Source organism: Danio rerio, chromosome 14 (assembly GCF_052040795.2).
Source record: "Danio rerio strain M-AB ecotype USA chromosome 14, GRCz13ab, whole genome shotgun sequence".
NCBI lineage: Eukaryota > Metazoa > Chordata > Actinopteri > Cypriniformes > Danionidae > Danio > Danio rerio.
This window is the reverse complement of record NC_141034.1, coordinates 911437-923797: the sequence shown is the minus strand read 5'-3', so window position 1 is coordinate 923797 and position 12361 is coordinate 911437. Positions and strand designations below refer to the sequence as shown.

The window sequence follows — 12361 nt, the reverse complement described above, 5'->3', positions numbered from 1 at the left end:
TCTAGCCGAAATAAAACAAATAAGACTTTCTCCAGAAGAACAAATATTATCAGACACACTGTGAACATTTCCTTGCTCCGTTAAACATCATTTGGGTAATATAAAAAAATAAATAAAAAATTCAATGGTGGGCTAATAATTCTGACTTCAACTGTATGTATGTATATATATATATATATATATATATATATATATATATATATATATATATATATATATATATATATATATATATATATATATATACACAGTTGAGGTCAAAATGATTTGTCCTCCTGTGATTTTTTTTTTCTTTTTTATCTCATAATCCAAACTCATAATTCTGACTTTATATCTACTTCTAGAGCGAGTTGAGACCTCTATTGTGACCTCATATCTCTGAATTCTGTTTTAACTTGCATTTTTACTTTACAGTGAACTGCTTGTGTATGTCCTCTGGTTGTAGTCCAGGCGGATCAGGCCTCTCGTGTGTCCGCAGTTTTGTCGTGTTTCTCTTGGCTCGATGTGTATCTGTGCTGAAAGGAGAGTTAACCTCCATCAGCTGATCGTGTGACCTTAAAGAGACAGCACACCCCAAATTAACATTTTTCATTTACTCACTTTAACTTCAACAAGCAAAATAATCTGACAGTGAGGGAGGAAAAATAACATTGAGTCAAAAGGAAAAAATTATCTCACCCCGTTGTCAAATTATTTGCTCGTTTTAAAGGAAAAACTATAAAACGTTTTTTTTTTTAAACGTTTTCTTTAAAGCGTCTTTAAAAAAAAAGTTTTTAATTATTATTTCTGAAAATAAGACATAACATTTGCATATTTTTTTTATATAAACACAATTTATGCACAGTGAGTACACATGTAAATGCACACTTTTATTTTGGATGCGATGGATGGATGGATAGATAGACAGACAGACAGACAGACAGACAGACAGATAGATAGATAGATAGATAGATAGATAGATAGATAGATAGATAGATAGATAGATAGATAGATAGATGCAAAATGAAAAGTAATGCTTTAACTTTACTTTTTCCCTTTGTTTTTCTCTTTCCTTTCTTTATTTTTTCTTACTTTATTTTCATTTCTTACTCTTACCTTTATTTTTCTTTATTTCCTTTCTTTTTATTTATTTCTTTTCTTATAAATTTTTCTTTCCTTCTTTCTATTACGTCTCTTTATTTATGTCCTTTTTTTCTCTTCTTTCTTTTCTTAATTTCTCTTTCATTTTTTCTATTACTTACTATTTCTTTCCCTTATTTTCTTTCCTTAGTTTTTTCTTTCTTTATTTCCTTTATTTCTCTTCTTTCTTTGTCTTTTTTTCTTTTTTTTAATTTCTCTTTCTTTCCTTTATTTTTCTTTTTTATTTTATTTATTTTTCTTTCCTTCATTTATTTTTTAATTTCTCTTTCTTTCTTTCTTTCTTTCTTTCTTTCTTTCTTTCTTTTTCATTCTTTTTTACTTTTTTATTTCCTTTATTTCTCTTCTTTCTTTCTCTTATTTTTCTTTCTTTCTTTTTAATTTCTCTTTCTTTCCTTTATTTTTCTTTTTTATCTCCTTTATTTCTATTCTTTCTTTTTTTCCTTCTTTATTTATTTTTTAATTTCTCTTTCTTTCCTTTATTTTTTATTTCCTCTCTTTCTTTCTTTATTTCCTTTTTTATTTCTTTCCATTGCTTTTCTTTTTCTTTTTTTCGTTCTTTCCTTTATTTTCCTTTTTTTACATACTTGTCTTTCTTTTTCTTTCTTTTTGTTCTTTCTTTCCTTTATTCATCCTTCTTTCTTTATTTCTTTCCTTTATGTTTTCTTTGCCTTTTTCCAGCAGAACAGTCTAATTAAAGTAACTTTGTAACTAATTACACCCGACACAGTTTTCACCCCTAAACCCAAAGCCCGAACGCGTGGAAACAAATGACCCGGATTGCATTTCGCTGCAGTGTCAGTTCAGGACACGCTAATGATGATGAAGGTGTCATCATTTCCGTCCTCCTCATCATCCGTCAGCGGGCCCGCGCCCACCTGTCGCGAGCATGATTGACAGCTGAATAGCGCGCGCCTCCGGTTACGCGGCCCGACACGCGACACCCGGAGCTCCAGTGACCGCAGACAGAGCACTGTATTCGGCAAAACTGCTGAAGATCTGGCCTGGATGAGCTGGAGGATCCGCTGATGGAGAGGACCCGGCGCTGGATGGAGGTCATGCTCCTGTCTGCGCTTCTGCTGGCTGAAGGTGAGAGATGATGCATATTCATATTCTCAACATCAACATCATCAATATTCATCGAGACTTGGAGAACAACACACACACTTAATACACACATACACTTCATTAAACATGTACACAGACATCACCTACATTATATACTATATAACCGCAGGTTAACTATGTTTTATATATATATATATATATATATATATATATATAAACTTTAACTGTGAAAAACTATTAGTTACTAGTTATTTAAAGTTATTAACTAATAACTTTAACTTTTCCGAATGTGATTGTAATGCAATAATGTATGTAAAGCTGCTTTGACGCAATAATTATTGTGAAAAGTGCTATTCAAATACACTTGAATTGAATTAAATGAGGCTTGTTTGGTGTTCGATGCTGTACATAACAATAAAAGCACCAACAAAACAGCAGTTGTTGATTAATGTTTTCCTTCTGAGATGTATTTTCTGTTTAATGATCTTTCTTTCTTTCATTGTTGCTTGTCTGTTTGTCTCATGAACATTCAGAGAACCTGCAAAAATTGAATGTACTCCCATTGCATAAGTGTATTAAGAAGATTTCTCAGAGTTGTGCTGCAGCTTATTTAATAAGTGAGGTTCTTCCAGTCTCTTCTTTGAAATATGTTTCAGTAACATGTCGCTAATGTTCTCCATAAGTTATGAAAAGGTGATTTCTGAATATTCTGTGAACAATTGTTAATAATCAGACATTTTCAGCCTTGTGCATGTCATCACATAAAGGAAACTGAAACTTGATGTTGAACATTGTACAGTATAACAACAATGGAAATGTGTGTATATTTGTATGTGTGTGTGTGTGTGTGTGTGTTTTCAGCCTCTCACTGTGCTCAGGGTCGATTCGCACACAAGTTGTTGAACGATCTGATGGAGGATTACTCCAGCGCTCTGCGGCCGGTGGACGACACTGACAAATCCCTGAACGTCACACTGCAGGTCACACTGTCCCAGATCAAAGACATGGTCAGTGCAGAGTGTGTGTGTGTGTGTGTGTGTTTGTACATATTGCCAAAGTGTATAAAGCAGGAAAAAGAAAAGTTAATATATATAAATTATAGTTTATAAAACATATTAAACAATAAAATACAATCTAATATTAACAGCAGTGTGTGTGTGTGTGTACGTGTTTTTGTGACATATCAGGACACAAATCTGTATAATGACATGGGTATGACACAGGTATTACAAAAAAAAAGGTGAAATATGGGGACATTGGTGACATACTCATTTCTCAAAAAGCTTATAAACCCCACAGAATGAGTTTAATTAGAGAGTCAAGCTGCACAGTCTCTTGTGATGGTTGGGTTTAGGGGTGGGTGAGGGCAATACAATATACAGTTTGGACAGTATAAAATGAATGGAAACCTATGTAATGTCCCCACTTTTCACAAAAACAAACAAGTGTGTGTGTGTGTGTGTGTGTGTGTGTGTGTGCAGGACGAGAGGAACCAGGTGTTAATCGCGTACCTGTGGATCAGGCAGGTGTGGCACGACGCTCACCTGAAGTGGAGTAAGGAGGATTATGACGGTCTGGAGGTGATCCGCATTCCCAGCAGCCTCATCTGGAGACCCGACCTGGTGCTGTATAACAAGTACGCTCGTACTGTACGTCCACACACACACACACACACGCTTCACACAGTGACACACATGAACACAAACACACACACTGAAGTAGCCAATCCCAGTTCTCTGGGAAGTCCCTATTTCACAAACACACATTCTCCTCATTGCGCGTGTGTGTGTGTGTGTGTGTGTGTGTGTGTGTGTGTGTGATATTTGTGTTTGCATGTGTTTGTGGCTCTATGTGTGTTGCGGTGTGTGTGTGAGTGTGTGTTTTTTTGTGTTTGTATGTGTGTGTGATATGTGTGTTTGTAGCTCTATGTGTGTTGCGGTGTGTGTGTGAGTGTGTGTTTTTTTGTGTTTGTATGTGTGTGTGATATGTGTGTTTGTAGCTCTATGTGTGTTGCGGTGTGTGTGTGAGTGTGTAGTTTTTTATGTTTGTATGTGTGTGTGATATGTGTGTTTGTAGCTCTATGTGTGTTGCGGTGTGTGTGTGAGTGTGTGTTTTTTTGTGTTTGTATGTGTGTGTGATATGTGTGTTTGTAGCTCTATGTGTGTTGCGGTGTGTGTGTGAGTGTGTAGTTTTTTATGTTTGTATATGTGTGTGATATGTGTGTTGCGGTGTGTGTGTGAGTGTGTGGTTTTTTGTGTTTGTGTGTGTGATATGTGTGTTTGTAGTTCTATGTGTGTTGCTGTGTGTGTGTGAGTGTGTGGTTTTTTATGTTTGTATGTGTGTGTGATATGTGTGTTTGTGGCTATATGTGTGTTGCTGTGTGTGTGGTTTTATGTTTGTATGTGTGTGTTTTGATATTTATGTTTATATGTGTTTGCGCCTGTATGTGTGTGTTTGTGTGTCCATTTCTGTGTGCATGTTTGTTGGTGATATTTGTCTTTTGTGCCTGTGTGTGTGTGTGTGTGTGTGTGTGTGTGCGCATTTGTTTATGTGTGTGTATTTGTGTGTGTTTTTGTATGCTTGTGCATGTATATGTAGTGTATGTGTGTGCATGAGCGTGCGTGTGTGATGTTTGCGTTTGTATGTGCTTGCATGTATATGTGTGTTTGATTATGTGTGTGTATTTCTGTATTTGTGTGCATGTGTGTTTGTACATGTATGTGTATGGTGTGTGTTTATTTATTTGTGTGTTTAAATGTGTGTGTGTGTGGATGGTGTATAAATTTGTTTGTGTTTGTGTATATGCCTGTGTGTATCTATGTGTGTTTGTGTTTACATTTGTGTGTGTGCGCATGCATGCATGTGTGTGTCTGTGTATGTCTGTGTGTATTTATGTGTATGTGTGTGTGTGTTTTCAGGGCGGATGATGATTTCTCAGGCCCGGTGGACACTAATGTCGTTCTGCGCTACACCGGTGAGATCACGTGGGACGCTCCGGCCATCACCAAGAGCTCCTGTGTGGTGGACGTTTCCTACTTTCCCTTCGACAGCCAGCAGTGCAACCTCACGTTCGGCTCCTGGACATACAACGGCAACCAGGTGCAACACATCTGACAACAGCTGAACTTATTCTCTCCTCTGGCTGCCGTCATCAGTCTCACACTAATGTTTTCCTTCTTCTAAGAAGTCTTGATAACAGCATCCTGGAGCTTTTCAGTTATTATTTCAGCTAATAGGATTGTAGAATAATGACGTGTTGTTCTCTCCTAGTTTCCCAACTATGACCACTTCTGCTGTAGAGAAACACACTCCATCATGATATATACTGAATTACTGAACGTCTTCTCTGCTTCAGGTGGACATCGCGATGGGCAGTGTCAGCGGCGACCTCTCGGACTTCGTGGAGAACGTGGAGTGGGAATGCCACGGGATGCCGGCTACCAAAAACGTGATCATGTACGGCTGCTGCTCGGACCCGTACCCCGACATCACCTACACTGTGCTGCTGCAGCGCCGCAGCTCCTTCTACATCATCAACCTGCTGCTGCCCTGCTTCCTCATCTCCTTCCTGGCGCCGCTCAGCTTCTACCTGCCCGCAGACTCCGGGGAGAAGGTCTCGCTGGGGGTCACCGTGCTGCTGGCGCTGACTGTGTTCCAGATGATGGTGGCGGAGAGCATGCCTCCCTCTGAGAGTGTTCCTCTCATTGGTGAGTCTGATGACCCAGTCCCGACCCAGTAGCGGGTCATGAAAGAGTTTCTACCGGGCCGCAAGATTGTAAAGTGAAAGTGAAAGTAAAGTCTCTGATTGGGGAGATCATCGTATATTTATCATCGTATACATTTAGCAGACGCTTTTATCCAAAGCGACTTAAAAACCTGAACCCTATAACCCTGTAAGTGATGTAACGTGAAATATGGCATTTGCAAACAAGCAAGCCGCTGTTTAGTACCTCTGTTCATATATTTTCCAGCTAAATACTACATAGCGACGATGACCATGATCACGGCATCCACCGCTCTGACCATCTTCATCATGAACATTCATTTCTGCGGCGCAGAAGCCAAACCGGTGCCGTACTGGGCCAAAGTGCTCATCATCGACTACATGTCCAAGATCTTCTTCGTCTATGAGGTAGGCCTATGACAGCATCCAATTTTCCTGTTGCGATTAATTGCTGACGCTTTTATTATGGTATACGGTAATAACCAAAAAAATATTAGTTATCAGACCTTTAAGGAGGAGCTATCAGTCCTTTAGGGTGGAGCTATCAGTCCTTTAGGGAGGAGCTATTAGTCCTTTAGGGAGGAGCTATCAGTCCTTTAGGGTGGAGCTATCAGTCCTTTAAGGAGAAGCTATCAGTCCTTTAAGGAGGAGCTATCAGTCCTTTAGGGAGGAGCTATCAGTCCTTTAGGGAGGAGCTATCAGTCCTTTAAAGAGGAGCAATCAGTCCTTTAGGGTGGAGCTATCAGTCCTTTAAGGAGGAGCTAATCAGTCCTTTAGGGAGGAGCTATCAGTCCTTTAGGGAGGAGCTATCAGTCCTTTAGAGAGGAGCTATCAGTCCTTTAGGGAGGAGCTATCAGTCCTTTAGGGAGGAGCTATCAGTCCTTTAGGGAGGAGCTATCAGTCCTTTAGGGAGGAGCTATCAGTCCTTTAGGGAGGAGCTATCAGTTTTTTAGGGTAGAGCTATCAGTCCTTTAGGGAGGAGCTATTAGTCCTTTAGGGAGGAGCTATCAGTCCTTTAGGGAGGAGCTATCCGTTTTTTAGGGTAGAGCTATCAGTCCTTTAGGGAGGAGCTATTAGTCCTTTAGGGAGGAGCTATCAGTCCTTTAGGGTGGAGCTATCAGTCCTTTAAGGAGGAGCTATCAGTCCTTTAGGGAGGAGCTATCAGTCCTTTAGGGAGGAGCTATCAGTCCTTTAGGGTGGAGCTATCAGTCCTTTAAGGAGGAGCTATTAGTCCTTTAGGGAGGAGCTATCAGTCCTTTAGGGTGGAGCTATCAGTCCTTTAAGGAGGAGCTATCAGTTCTTTAGGGAGGAGCTATCAGTCCTTTAGGGAGGAGCTATTAGTCCTTTAGGGTAGAGCTATCAGTCCTTTAGGGAGGAGCTATTAGTCCTTTAGGGTAGAGCTATCAGTCCTTTAGGGAGGAGCTATCAGTCCTTTAGGGAGGAGCTATCAGTCCTTTAGGGTAGAGCTATCAGTCCTTTAAGGAGGAGCTATCAGTCCTTTAGGGAGGAGCTATCAGTCTTTTAGGGAGGAGCTATCAATCCTTTAGGGAGGAGCTATCAGTCCTTTAGAGAGGAGCAATCAGTCCTTTAGGGTGGAGCTATCAGTCTTTTAGAGAGGAACTGTCAGTCCTTTAGGGAGGAGCTATCAATCCTTTAAGGTGGCGCTATCAGTCATTTAGGGAAGAGCATTGATCAGTTTGATTCTGTGATGTACAACCATTGCTAATACATTCAGAATATTCTTTAAAAGCACTCTAAATGTTTAATAATTATTCACTCTATGTTGAAGTGTCCATCAATATTGTGCTTGCTCATCATCATGATATATTGAATTACTGAATATCTGCATATGTCTATATTGAGGTTGGAGAGAGCTGTGCGTCTCCGTTCGGACAGGCGGAGGAGTCAGAGTCCTTCCACAGTCAGAATCACCACCGAAAACACAAGCTTCATCACCCTAAAGGGAAAATATCAGGATCTCCGCCACCCTGCTGCCCGGAGGACCACAAATCCCCCTTCGCCCTGGGCTGCGAGAGCTGTGTTTACTGTGGTTTTCGCTCTGGGAATCTGGCCTGCGACACAAAGCTGCTCCGCAATGTTGAATACATCGCCAACTGCTTCCGCGAGCAGAAGACCACCGCCCTGAAGGTGGCCGAGTGGAAGAAAGTGGCCAAGGTGATGGACCGATTCTTCATGTGGATATTTTTCATCATGGTCTTCCTCATGAGTATCCTCATCATCGGAAAAGCACCAACAACCAACAACGACATTTGACTATATAAGTCCTTCCCCACCACATTAATTGGTAATAGTTCAACCAAAACTGAAAGTTCTGCCATCTCATTTCCTAGTGCTGTGGTGAAAAATCATTTGACAAATCAATACTGTGTTTTCAACATCCATCAATATTCTCTTATGAATCAAATCTGAAATTAGTTTTTAACAGCAGACGGCGCTCTGAGCTAGTTTTTAAACATTAGATGGGGCTCTAATCTAGTTTTTAACAGCAGGCGACGCTCTAGGCTATCTAGGCTAGTTTTTAACAGCCGACGGCGCTCTAGGCTAGTATTTAAACATTAGATGGCGCTCTAAGCTAGTTTTTTAACAGCAGACATCGCTTTAGGCTATCTAGGCTAGTTTTTAACAGCCGACGGCGCTCTAGGCTAGTTTTAATAGCAGACGGCGCTCTAGGCTATCTAGGCTAGTTTTTAACAGCCGACGGCGCTCTAGGCTAGTATTTAAACAGTAGATGGCGCTCTAAGCTAGTTTTTTAACAGCAGACGGCGCTCTAGGCTATCTAGGCTACTTTTTAACAGCCGACGGCGCTCTAGGCTAGTTTTTAAACTGTAGATGGCGCTCTAAGCTAGTTTTTTAACAGCAGACGTCGCTCTAGGCTAGTTTTTAAACAACAGACAGCGCTCTGAGCTACTTTTTAAACAGTAGATGGGGCTCTAATCTAGTTTTTAACAGCAGGTGGCGCTCTAGGCTATCTAGGCTAGTTTTTAACAGCAGGTGGCGCTCTAGGCTATCAAGGCTAGTTTTAACAGCAGACGGCGCTCTAGGCTATCTAGGCTAGTTTTTAACAGCAGACGGCGCTCTAGGCTAGTTTTTAAACAGTAGATGGTGCTCTAATCTAGTTTTTAACAGCAGATGGCACTCTAGGCTATAGTTTTTAACAGCAGATGGCGCTCTAGGCTAGTTTTAAAACTGCAGATGGCACTTTAGGCTAGTTTTTAAACAACAGATGGCGCTCTAGCCTAGTTTTTAACAGCAGACAGCACTCTAGGCTAGTATTTAAACAGCAGACAGTGCTCTAGGCTAGTTTTCAAGAGCAGACAGCACTCTAGGCTAGTTTTTAAAAAGTAGATGGCGCTCTAGGCTAATTTTTAACAACAGACAGCCCTCTAGGCTAGTTTTAACAGCAGATGGTGCTCTAATCTAGTTTTTAACAGCAGACCGCAATTTAGGCTATAGTTTTCAACAGCAGATGGCACTATAGGCTAGTTTTAAAACTGCAGATGGCACTTTAGGCTAGTTTTTAAACAGTAGATGGCGCTCTAGGCTAATTTTTAACAACAGACGGCACTCTAGGATAGTTTTAACAGCAGATGGCGCTCTAGGCTAGTTTTTAGACAGCAGATGGTGCTCTAGGCTATTTTTTAACAGCAGAGGGCGCTCTGTGATAGTTTTTAACAGCAGAGGGCGCTCTAGGATAGTTTTTAACAGCAGATGGCGCTCTAGGCTAGTTTTTAGACAGCAGATGGTGCTCTAGGCTATTTTTTAACAGCAGAGGGCGCTCTATGATAGTTTTTAACAGCAGAGGGCGCTCTGTGATAGTTTTTAACAGCAGAGGGCGCTCTAGGATAGTTTTTAACAGCAGAGGGCGCTCACTGTTTTCTCATTTCATATTCCGTTTCTCTAGGAACTGCGTCACAATATGAATAAAAATGATCCCAGCTTCTAGTTCATGCAGACTTTAATAGCAGATGGTACTCTAAAATACAAGAGTGTAATAGATCCCTTTAAAGTAAGCATGCTCACACTATTATTTATTCTTATCTGAAAACAAGATCAACATCACACATCCTTCTTTCCTTAATTTATGAAGGTTTAGATATGCACAAGATGAAATGACTATGCTTTCAGATGGATTTGTATGTTAAAGTTAACGTCAATGTTTCTTCCTAACCGTTTGTTATTGATTCAGTTTGTGCTGTATTATGCATCACGCTGGAGCCTCTGTGTTTGTGTGCATGTGTGTGTGTGTGTGTGTGTGTGTGTGTCTGTAAGGTAAGCTGAGTATTAATAATGCAGGCTATTGCTTCTCAATGAGCACATAAGTTATGTCCGTCTTTCTGATAAGAGATCCGCTATTCTTCATTAGGTCTGTCACTCGTCTTACATTACAGGAGCCTGTCACACACACACACACACATGAAGATGAGCAAATGAGGACATGGGTGTAAAGCTGGTGATTATAAGTGTAGACTGATAAACTCATCCACACTGAATAATATGATTATGTTTAGTATATGAATACTAATCTATATTTTGAATTAGAGTAAATGGTAAATAAATTAAAGTTAATTTAAATGTCATACTGAATTTCCTTGGCACTCTAGGCTAGTTTTTAAACAGTAGATGGCGCTCTAGGCTCGTTTTTAAACAGTAGATGGCGCTCTAGGCTAGTTTTTAAACAGTAAATGGCACTCTAGGCTAGTTTTTAAACAGTATATGGCACTCTAGGCTAGTTATTAAACAGTAGATGGCGCTCTAGGCTACTTCTGTTTTACAGCAGACATCACTCTAGGCTAGTTTTTAACAGCAGATGGCGCTCTAGACTAGTTTTTAAACAGTAGATGGCGCTCTAGACTAGTTTTTAAACAGTAGATGGCGCTCTAGACTAGTTTTTAAACAGTAGATGGCGCTCTAGGCTAGTTTTTTACAGCAGATGGTGCTCAAGGCTAGTTTTAGCCTTTAGTTTTAATTTAATTTAGTTGTAAAGCTGGTGAAAATAAGTGTAGACTGATATAAGACTGATTAAATCATCCACACTGAATAATATGATTAAGTTTAGTATATCAATACTAATCTATACTTTGAATTAGAGTAATTGGTAAATGAATGAAGGTTAATGTAAATGTCATACTGAATTTCCTAAATGTTTTCCATCTAATTATTGTTTTATGTTTTTGACATATGATTCATTTTGTTTATATTTTATACTTTGACACACAGAAGAATTAAACTGAATTAAATTTACAAAGCTGAATCATATATATATATATATATATATATATATATATATATATATATATATATATAATATATATATATATATATATATATATATATATATATATATATATATATATAAATTTACAAAGCTGAATAGACACTTTACAAGCATTTAATCCTTTAAAATATATATATTTTGAAGGATTAAATGCTTGCAAAGTGTCTACTTTAGTGTTTAAGATTTTGAGAAAACAAAATATCAAAATATGGGTGCAGTAATGTTCATTGTGATTCAATGTATTAATGTCAATATTAAACACCATATTTATTTCTGAGCTGTACTTATTAAAATAAATCAAAGAATAAATTCAGTCTGAAATCTTGTATAAAATAGCGGTTTGAAACATTTGACCCAACATTGGGTATACACACACACACACACACACACACATATATATATATATATATATATATATATATATATATATATATATATATATATATATATATATATATATATTTTTTTTTTTTTTTTTTTTTTTTAAGAGTCTATACATCCTCGTGTGTATTTATACATAATAAATATACAATTTAAACTTTTATTTTGGCTGCATTTAATCGCCATCATTTGACAACACTGGTGTTTACTATCACTTAGTACAAAGTCTAGCCAGTGTGCAAATAAGAAAGTTAACATAGAGTTAAAGAATGTAAATTGTTTATGAGCAATGTGAAACGGGAAACAAAATGACCCAGGATTCCGATCAGAATGACCCAGGGGTTAACTACAGGTAGCTCAAGGCAAGTGTGTTTTTCTTCTTCTCTGGTCTTTTCTCTTCATGATTGGCTCTGTCCAGCAGAGGGCAGCAGATCCTCACGGTTTAAACTCAACGCAGTCAACATCTGCTCCAGCGCATCCAGTGCATTCAGAAAGTTACACATTACTATAGTCTAGCATTGTGCATTAATTTATGCATGGCCTGGTAAAAAAAAAAGCCTATTTCGTTATTTACAAATAAGCACCTTTAAGCCAACCCATATAGATACTATAGTGTTTATAGCATACTGTAGTAAAGTACTTTTAATTTATTTGTTGTGATGATTCTGCAGTAGTTCTTACAGTAACAACTACAGTAATATAAACAAATGATCCAGTGCTGTAGATTTCTACTACTGTAGGGTGTATTATACTAC

The 12361-nt window shown here is 38.6% G+C and overlaps 1 protein-coding gene across 2 annotated transcripts; it reads left to right on the top strand.

The window, feature by feature from the left end:
* Positions 1-1937: 1937 nt before the first annotated feature.
* Positions 1938-11552, top strand: LOC798522 (neuronal acetylcholine receptor subunit alpha-9-II). 2 transcript variants are annotated; one of them, XM_087281126.1, is made up of 8 exons: positions 1938-2226; positions 3067-3212; positions 3687-3841; positions 5124-5304; positions 5561-5912; positions 6177-6337; positions 7793-11195; positions 11388-11552. In XM_087281126.1, the coding sequence occupies exons 1-7, from the start codon at positions 2166-2168 to the stop codon at positions 8201-8203; spliced, it is 1467 nt and encodes a 488-aa protein (XP_087137252.1). In that variant the 5' UTR covers positions 1938-2165; the 3' UTR covers positions 8204-11195; positions 11388-11552. The 2 variants fall into 2 exon arrangements, with proteins under 2 accessions (XP_087137252.1, XP_087137253.1); XM_087281127.1 differs by lacking the exon at positions 11388-11552 and having other exon boundaries at positions 2038-2226; positions 7793-9674; positions 9737-10628.
* The last annotated feature ends 809 nt before the right edge of the window (positions 11553-12361 follow it).